This window comes from Papaver somniferum, chromosome 5 (assembly GCF_003573695.1).
Source record: "Papaver somniferum cultivar HN1 chromosome 5, ASM357369v1, whole genome shotgun sequence".
Taxonomy (NCBI): domain Eukaryota; kingdom Viridiplantae; phylum Streptophyta; class Magnoliopsida; order Ranunculales; family Papaveraceae; genus Papaver; species Papaver somniferum.
In genome coordinates this window covers 126,177,518-126,187,532 of record NC_039362.1, presented here as the reverse complement: position 1 = coordinate 126,187,532, position 10,015 = coordinate 126,177,518, and the positions used below count along the sequence as shown (strand labels likewise).

General features: G+C 38.7%; 1 protein-coding gene across 1 annotated transcript; it reads right to left on the bottom strand.

Moving 5' to 3' along the window:
- Positions 1-394: 394 nt before the first annotated feature.
- Positions 395-2,956, bottom strand: LOC113277780 (trifunctional UDP-glucose 4,6-dehydratase/UDP-4-keto-6-deoxy-D-glucose 3,5-epimerase/UDP-4-keto-L-rhamnose-reductase RHM1-like). Its single transcript, XM_026526774.1, has 3 exons — positions 2,814-2,956; positions 974-2,538; positions 395-873 (listed from the first exon to the last, which is right to left on the bottom strand). Exons 2-3 carry the CDS (start codon positions 2,495-2,497, stop codon positions 430-432), a joined length of 1,968 nt encoding a protein of 655 aa, XP_026382559.1. The 5' UTR covers positions 2,498-2,538; positions 2,814-2,956; the 3' UTR covers positions 395-429.
- Between the last annotated feature and the right edge of the window lie 7,059 nt (positions 2,957-10,015).

Here is a 10,015-nt window from a genome sequence, read left to right as displayed (position 1 = left end):
AAATATAATTATCATATGTAAAACTAAAAATGAGGTGATTGGATCTAACCAAAAATAAAAAAGAAAGGGTAAATATGAAAAGAAAAAAAAAAGAAAAAAAAAACGTCGATACTCCTAAATGTATTTGTGAAGTCCATCAAATAAGGGGGCATTCATTCGACTTCCACGGGATTTTATAACTTGGCCTAGTCTGTGGTAATCCAACAAAAGAAAAAAAAAAATTGACAAGCAAGACTGTTAGCAAAAAGAATGTCTTTACGGCTTTCTAATCTATTAAATTCCTTTCATGCTTCAAAAAAACAAATTAGCAAAAGAGAGAAAAAAAAAACACTTAAGAAGAAGAAAACTTAACAATTCAAGATACAAGAGATGAAAACATCCCATACAACGCAGTACTGAAAACTAAAAATGCAACATCAAAAAAAGTTTTTAAGTTTTCTTGTTGGGCTCGAATACATACTTAATAATCGAATCTTTGATCGATAGCAATTCAGGGAATTCAGTTTTTAACTTCGTAGCATCTAACTCGTTGTTACTCCTTGGTGCTACAATAACTTTAGCTTGTTCTTCAAGGTTGAAATTCTCCCATTTGAATCCAGGATCAATGTAATCGCGATACATTTCTAAGATTTCGTTGTGGCTTACCACGCCTGGATTGGTGAAGTTCCATATCCCTCTGCAATTCCTTTTAGCCATTTCGATAGAAATCGGTAGAAGTTCGTCTAGTACTGTCATGCTGTTAGGTATGTTCACGACTTTATTGTAACGACTGATTTTTGTGATGAAGTTTCTCGGATTGCTAAGGTCTGACGAAATCGGCATCCTCACTCTCAGCGTACAAACATTCTCGAATTCTTTCAAAAGCTCCTCAACCTGCCATATAATATATGTCACATATTAGTTAAAAAAGATGCTTATATATAGCTAGTTATGCATGAAGTGTGAAAGGTGCATGCAGAAGTTTTGTACGTACCATGGCTTTAGTCTTTGAATAGAAAGAACCGATGAAATTCGGCGTATCCTCTTCTTTGAATCCAATGCCAGAACCTTCTTTATGATCATTATCATACTCAAATATACATCCTGTTGCAAAATTAACCATCAAAAGGCCATGCTCTTTGCAAATATCAGCCAACGTTAAGGTACCCACTACGTTAGTCCTAATCGTCTCCACCTTATGGGTTTCACACCAATCGACATTAGGTCTACCTGTCACACCGGCTGCGTTAAAAACATGAGTAGGACTAACTTTTCTAATATCTTCAATGATCGACCTGCGATCCTCTAACCGTCCACAGCCGTACTCAAATGCAATCCCGTCTTCCTTGCACAGCTTTCCTAGTAATCCTCCTATCCAGCCTGACTTCCCATAAATCAAGAACTTCAAATTTGTTTTGTTTCCATCGTCGGCTTTTCTTTCATACCCAACAAAATATGTGTCGTCATTTGAGTTCCCGACAACAGTCATTCTAGGGTGAGGAAGAAGTGCAGCAGTTACATCTCCCCACCAATCTGGATTATTTCTATACCATTCTGTGGTTATCTTCAACCCTTCCTCCCAGGACGTCCTCTCCTGCCATCCAAGTTTCTTGAGCTTTTGGTCATCCAGAAAGTACCGCTGATCATTAAAAGGGCGATTATCAACGAACTTTATATTTTGCTTCGGATCCAAATTAAAAAGCTTGCATATATCTTCGGCAACGTCAAGAACACTTCTTTCCTTTTTGGTTCCAACATTATACACATGCCCTATTGCACCTTTGTGCAACACAACATCAAATGCCTCGGCGACATCTTCGCAATACAAATAGCTTCGAACATTTGAACCATCTCCATGTATTGGCAGTGGAAGTCCTTTCATTGCAAGGAGAAGAAATTTTGGGATCAGCTTTTCAGGGAACTGGTTTGGACCGTAGACATTGTTACCTCGGGTAGTTATGGTCGGTAGACCGTAAGATCGATGGTATGCCATTACAAGCATTTCAGCACCAGCTTTAGTAGCAGAATATGGGTTAGTAGGAAGAAGTTGTGAAGCCTCAGGATTTCCCACGTCAGTTTCACTGTCTGTCTCACCATAGACTTCGTCAGTGCTTACATGAATGAAACGTTTAACGCGGCGGGTAACTTTGCATGCTTCTAGCAAAACATGGGTTCCGTAGATGTTATTGTTAGTGAACTCAAATGAGTTTCCAAATGAATTGTCAACATGCGTTTGAGCTGCAAAGTGCATTATCGTGTCGATCTCTTCTAGTACCAATAAATGGTTTACGAGATCAGCACTTGCAATGTCACCTTTGACAAATTTGAAGTTAGGGGAGGATTTTGAAGGGAGAAGGTTTTTGAGGCTCGAACAATAATCTAGTTTGTCGATGACGACGATTTTGTAGTTGGGGTAATTCTTTATTAAACGATTAGCTACATGTGATGCGATGAAACCAGCAGCTCCTGTTATAAGTATGTTACGTGGGGTATAAGAATCTGCACCAGGTGATGCCATTTTTGTGTCCCTTTTTATCTCCTGAATCTTTTCTTCAATTCCTAATGCATTCAAAACAATGAAAAATAATCAAAATTTACAGAACCAGGCCAAGGTTACTCTACAAGTTGCAAAAACTTAAGAGAGCAATTACGTCGACGCATATTCAAAGCATGCATGTCATGCAAAGCAAAAAGAAACTTGAAATATATGCACATAACGAGCATTAGAACAAACAAAACAATATGAATATCAGAATACCCTACAACCATGAACCATAAGTATTAACAACCTCATAAATACATTCAGCAATAGAGAGAGTGAGAGAACAACTTACATGTATTATGGAGGGATACGGTTGGAGAGGTTAAGAGATGGAGATGGTGAAAGGGCTTAAAGATGGAATCTGCGAGAATGATAGTAAATTTGATTGTAAGATCAAAACATTTTACAAAGTTGCATTTGAGGTTTGAAGTTACTAGTTTCTCAGTTGGACAACAAGAAAATAATAAGTTAGTTTTTGAGTAGCTAAAAACTAGAGAAACTTGTGGATTTGTTACAAAGTCATTACAAATAACTCGGTTAATTTGGTTTGCTGGATGGGAAGACCAAATTAAGTGGATCATGATTTTTGGAATGCATGTGATGGTCATCCCCGCAACAAGGGCCTAAGAAGAGGACACAATGCAACTATTTTTAGGCCACGACTCTTCAAGAAATCAAGGCTCATGTCAATAAAGAACCTGATTGAAACAAGAGGATACCCAAACTTTTCGAGGTACAAATCCAATAAAATAAAACATTTCCCACCACTGGATGATGGATCTCTAGAATGTTGTTCATGAAAAGTAAATTATCCTAGTTTAATTGGGGCCATAATTTCTAATTGGGGGCCATGTATTATGGGACAAAAAAGGTCACCCAATCCTAATTTGGATCACCCCTTAAAAAAATATTTTCTAAATGGTAAAACTGCCCTTATATGATTAGTATTAGGAATTAATTAGTTTAATAAGTGTGGTAAGTGTATTTAGATTAAAATCTGATTTTAGGAAAAAAAATTGTGGAAAATGTGTTTTATGTGTTGAGAAGAAGAGGAGGAGTTTTGAGAGGAAAACCTAGGGTTTTTACAAATGAGTGATTCAAGTGGAGGGAATGAGATTGGTGAAGCTTCAAATAACAACAATGATTGTGTTGATGGTAAGATTGTCTCAACTAATGATATGGGTTGGATGTTTGATGAGGAGATGTTGATAGAGGAAGGCATGAAAAATGGTTGGAATGAAGATCACATTGCTCAAGATGAAGGAACCAACACTCAAAATGAGGAACCCGAAGCTCAAAACAATCAGGTAAACATCTTATACCCTTCAATTTGTCTGTTTGTTTCTCCAAGTGGTCGAATCATCCACACTATGGAACAACTCAGATAAAGGGTCGTCAAAGTCGGGGGGTGTATACCCAAACGACTCTCCGAGGTCGTCAGTATATTGACACTACCAATAACGACTCAAACCTGCAACTTTTCCAGGTAATGAAAAATCGTTTGGGTAGTGTGCTAAACATTGACGACCCTTTTTAACTAGGTCACTTAGAGTCGTTTTGTTGTTTTATTTACCATGTTGCAACGGAACAATTAGGGCATTTCAACGAGGCCGACGAACTTAAGCTCACCCAAATCCAATATGCAAGGAAAAAATGGCAGAAAAGCTTGTTCATGACAAACAACTGTATTTGACAATGCTCATGGAAAGAGATCCAAAAGAGAGGGAAATGAAGTTTAGGGAGTTGGTTTGTAACGTGAGATGGAGGACGGGGTCGAAAAAGGCCGGTTATAAGTTTTGGATGCAAATGCCTTTTGGTGGTCAACTCTTAGCAGACACATTCACTTGTGTGGTAATTGTATTCAGCAAAGGCTTCCCCGGAGCGTCTTGTATGTACGTACCCTCAAGAACTAGGTGCGACGCGGCGATAAAGAAAAGAAGAATTGTAATGGCACATGTCAACAATAACCATTGCATAGGTTTGAAGATTTCCAAAGAATGTCCTTTACCACGAGTGGCCTATGGTGATTGGGGAGGAGTGGACAAATCAGTACGAGTATGGAATGAACCTTTGGAATGCTATGGACCCAACCCCGGTTTACGTAGACATGGGCGATGAATCGTGAGACAAGATGTACATCCAAAACTATGCATTGCATTTTTAAGCATACTTTTTGATAATGGTTGTATCCTGAACCCTAATATTTGTATTTTGAAGAATGCCTAATGAATACAATGCGTTTTATCTTGCGGCATAAGAATCAGTTAAACTTATGGATGTCTTTCCAACTTGGAGTCGTCATTAATATATAAAGAAACCCTAACGACTCTAATGGTCCAAATTAGGTGGTCTCCTGGAAGGTTTTAATAATTGTAGGGTCGTCAGTGATATTTTCAGATACCCTGACGACTCTAACGACCCAAATTAGGTTGTCTCCTGGATGTTTTCCCAACATAGGGTCGTCATTGGTATTTTCAGATACCCTAACGACTCTAATGGTCCAAATTAGGTGGTCTCCTGGAAGGTTTTTCAACATAGGATCGTCAGTTATATATTCAGATACTTAAACGACTGTAGTGGATTATACAGCAGTCGTGATATTGATAGTGTATACAATGACGACTGTTTGCAAAAACCCCCAACGGCTCTTTTTCTATACACTTTTTTCCATAAAAAATAGCCGTTACAAATTATTCTATAAGTAGAGGAACATATCAAGGTGCAAAATCAATTGAAAACAACCTCATGAAAGTTTTTTTTTAATGACAACTCCTTCATCAATTGAAAGCATACTTAGAAGATGCAAAAAACCAAGAGTCGTTACGCCATATCCTACAAAGGAAGAATTAGAGATGCGCGGGGCTGAAAAACGGGGAAAAGAACAAGAGCATTTCCGGGAAGTATTCAAGCAAGTCGAGGAAGAGACCGAATGGGTTAAAAACTATTGCAGCGTCAAAGATCTTGACGAAGAAGAAAAAGATGAAAGCATATTTTGGATAAACGTTGGTTTCGGTCCTTTCCTTAATTCCCACGCGCATCTACGTTATGATTATGAATCGTCCCACATTCGTGATAGGACAATTCACGTTATGAAATTTTGCAACAAGTACAACGAGTTTCTTGCGAGGCACAAAGGCGTTATACGTACGGCCCAAAAAGAATATACCAAATGGAGAGGAGAGCAGTTTTATCACATCGAAGCCGCAATGGTAGTTAAATATCGCACCGGAAAGAACAATAACATGTAATGTTTTCATAAAGAGTCGTTATCAGTTTTAGTAAAAAAGTGACGACTCTGGTTATCTATAGAGTCGTCATCTTGTGTAAAAACAAAACTAACGACCCTTATTTTGAATTTCAAAAAAGCATACCATTGGGATCTACTTCGCCATCCAAGAGCTTCTCTTAAGGAAAAAGTGAGTATTCCGTTAATATTTATACTTCTGTCATGCTTCAAAGTAACAAACGTATAACATTCCTCTTTTAATTTCAGCTGGAACGTTTCGATGGGTTATGGACAATACGTAATGGGGAAACTAAGTTCCATTCACCATAAAGAATATACAACGTTGTATCGTCGAGCGAGAAGGTTCATTGACGAACATTTGATGCATCAACTTCAAGAATACCCATATTAACTCTTATGTAATACGAGATAGATGTAATGTTATTTTCCTAATGAAATCAAAATCTTTTCTAGTTTCAAAATGAGAGTCGTCACAGGTATCCATAGCATAGTAACGACTCCTAAATCCAACAAACAGTCGTCATTGACATGAAAAAGCTAACGACTCTAGCCAAATAAATTCAAATCTCCTGGATATATTTTTTTAACCAAGGGTCGTCATTGATTTCATTATAAACACTGACGACTCTATCCAGAAATATTTTTTCCATCTCCTGGATGTTTTGGGAAAAATGGTCGTTAGATCTCTATTTGAGGATATTAACGACTCTGTGTGTTGAAGTGGTAAATACAATTAGGGTCGTCAAAGTACTATAAAACGAATATGACGACCCTTGGTATGAGGAAGGGAAATGTTGTCTGCATTGGAGTACTACATGGTTCTAACGAGCATACTTGAAAACATAGTATTTTCAACAAACACAGGAGTTACCAAACATAAAAGTACTCGAAACAAAGACTCCAAACCAAACACATAAGTTGTTTCAACACACACTTAAGTTCAATTCATAAAGTAAAATTAACATAAGTTGAAGTCGACCATCTCGACCTCGACCACCACCTTACTGTATCATCCCTGACCTGCTAACTCTCCGGCTTTTCTTAGGAGGAGCACCCTCTGGGGAACCAGCATCTTCTCTAGTAATTTCTTGTACCTTTGAGGGATGTTCATCATGATGTTGGCTACTTTGGCCATGCTCAGCAACTTCTTGTGCTCTTTGGCTACGTGATTTCTGGCTCCTCATACCTTCCTTAGCCATCTCCTTGAACATCTTCTTTGCATTGGGATTTTCAATGTGCGTGCAGTAATCAGCGTACCGACGTTGCTTCGCAGGATCCATCACTTCCCCTTTGTCAGCCGAGCAACAAAAAGCCTTGACAAGAAGCTTCATTCGCTCCCTCTATATGCATTCAAAAACAATTTCACATTAACTCTCTTACATGTAGATGAATAACACAATTCCAAAATTAAATACTCACCACTAGTGTCAGAATGGAAGTAGCATCTCTACTGTCGACTTGAGAAGAAGAAGAGGTGGATGCTCTGTTGGTACTTCTACCCGGAGTCGGATCTACCCATATCACCCTACCATGGGAGAAGCCTTCATACCATTCGACGTAATCCGGTGTTGCCTCATGACCTTCATCCGCATGCACCCACCATGAGATGTCTACAAGCCTAGAGTGTCTATCATTCCAATGTTTGACATCAACTTCAGGTTCATAAGCCACCTTTATACCCGCTTCGTCAGCCTCGCACTTTTCCAACTTGTTCTTGAACGGAGGTACATAATCCTCATCGGTTGAATCTTGAATAAAACCAAGTTGACGCATGATTCTTATCGGATTGTACATTGAAAAACCATTAGGGTAAAACAAAGGGCCATGGTAATACAAGACATCTTCCATTGTGCCAACTCTATTATTCTTGTACGGATTGAATACTACCTCTTTAGCCGTGATGTTGTCAAATTTTTGACGCATTTGTATCAACGCATCAGTTTTTTCCCTATCTTGATAACCAGTGAACAAGTATTTGGTTCCCGTTGGACTACCTTTGCTCCATTTTGGGTTGAGTTCCACATCTTCATTATCTTTGATCAGTGATGGGAAATGATCATAAATCCACACCTATAGCAACCAATGAAATAAACATAAATAATTCAATTTTTAAAATGTACAAAAATAAGAAAACTTTCATCAATCCAAATACCTGGATTAGAGACAAATTCCCATTAATTTGAGAAGTTAGTTTGCGATATCCCTGAGAAAGCTGACCATTCAGGTGTGCAATTATGACAGTCCCCCAAGAGTACTTTCTCACATCTTCCAAGGGATCCAAAAGCTGAAGAAGGTTGGCGCTCACCCGGTTACCTTTGCTGTCAGGAAATATAACTGACGCAAGGAAATACAACAAATACCCAGCCGCCGCATAGCGACATTCCATATCAGAGAGACTTCCTTCTTTTTCCTTCTTTTCTGTCCCAGAAAACATGTTCCTAATATCTACAAGTTTGAACTCTTTCTTCGGGTACTTAGGTCCCTTCTCGAAAAGCCCATTAGTCTTCTCAGAATCCCAGCCAAACAAGTTCTTGGTCCATGTATAGATGTATTCCCAACTAGGCCTTCTCTTGAACTTCTCACCGGTTGATTTGCCTTCGACCTTGCAGCCCTAATATTTGTTCTGCGTCATCAGGAGTTATCGCCATCTCACCAAAAGGAAGTTGGAATGTATCGACTTCAGCGTGATACCTTTCACAGAAACTAGATACTGCGACCTTGTCATACGCAATCACAGAGTTCACAACGACATTGTACAAACCTGAGTTTTCAACCAAATATCTAACTCTTGCACATTCACCTTCTAGCGGCCACAACTCCATTTTCTTGAAAGAAGATTGGTGCCAGAAAAGACGTGCGGCATCCTTATGATCCTACAAAACATAAACAAACACGTATTTAAAAAACAAAACATAAACAAGTTAACACCAACTAATCAAATAGCAAGCAAATTTGGGATTCTTACGATTATCTCACTAATGCAATGAGCCCACGATCCAGGATATCCAAATAGAACTTTTCCCCTATCTCTAGGTTCTCCTCTAAGTTTACCACCTTTAAGAGGAGGAAACATCAAATGAGTAGCGGGAACGTGTCTCGCACTGGGTGCAATATCTGTTTCATCCTTCTTAACCCTCTTTACCGTCTTTTTCGCCTTTGCTTCCTCATCCTCATCCTCAACAATGGTTTTACCATCATCACCACCTTCATCCTTTTCATCATCATTACCTTCATTCTCTTCCTCCTCATCATCATTATCATCACTGCCATTATTACCTTTATGTTGTTCCTCCTCATTACCATCATCCTCATCATCACCACTACCATTACCTTCGCCCTCTTCCTCATCTTCTTGCTCTTCTTCTTGTTCCTCTTCTTCTTCTTCTTGAATCTCTTCTTCTTGTATCTCATGTTCTACACCCTGTTCCTCCTCTACTTGCTCTTCTTCTTGTTCATCTTCTTCTTCAGCACTAGTGTTAGCTGAAACAACAGGAGTGTCTGATTCTGACGAATCGGACAACTCATTACCTTTGTCTCTTGGTTCGGTGATAGAAAATGATACCTCACTCGGCCTTCTTCTGCGCAATGGACCGGCAAGTAAGTATTTATCGTTGAGGGGAGGTTTCGAAGGAGGAGTTATCGTGATTTCAACCTTGTCTTTCGTTTTCTTGTCACTACATTAGAAACAAAAAAAAATTTATAAGTCATCAACTTTATCTCTATCAGTTAAAGAGTCGTCAACGATATGCTCTAAAAAACTAACGACTCTTCATTACAAAGTAACGACTGTAATTTATAAGGTAACGACTCTTTGCAAAAATTGGACAGTGAGGATGATTTTGGTCCTTAAAGGGTCGTTAAAGATTAAACTTGGGTCGTCAAACAAGTAACTGCCGACCTTATAAAAGAGATGACAACTCTAGGGATTATAGACTACTGATGACTCTAGTCTAGGGATTATATACTACTGACGACTCTATCGTTTTCTCCAACAGAAGGCAGTTCAAGTTCAACCCAGAGTCGTTACGCATTAATTTGGGGTCGTCAAACTACGGTCGTCATCTTCAACCTAATATGGCGACGACTCTATTCTAGGGCACAAAAGGTCGAAGTAGCAGAACAAGGGTCGTCATATTTACACTAACAGGTTAACAATTTTTCATAGAAAAAGAATGCAATGTAAGAGTCGTTAGGGTATTATTTCTACGATACTAACGACTCTCACTCTGTAACTTCTATTTTTCAGT

Bases quoted from the DNA above. Each gene is read 5' to 3' on its own strand.
- LOC113277780 (XM_026526774.1), bottom strand. From the start codon at position 2,497: ATGGCATCACCTGGTGCAGATTCTTATACCCCACGTAACATACTTATA. The intron at 874-973 runs GTACGTACAAAA...ATTATATGGCAG, and splicing joins ATTCAAAGACTAAAGCCATG to GTTGAGGAGCTTTTGAAAGA.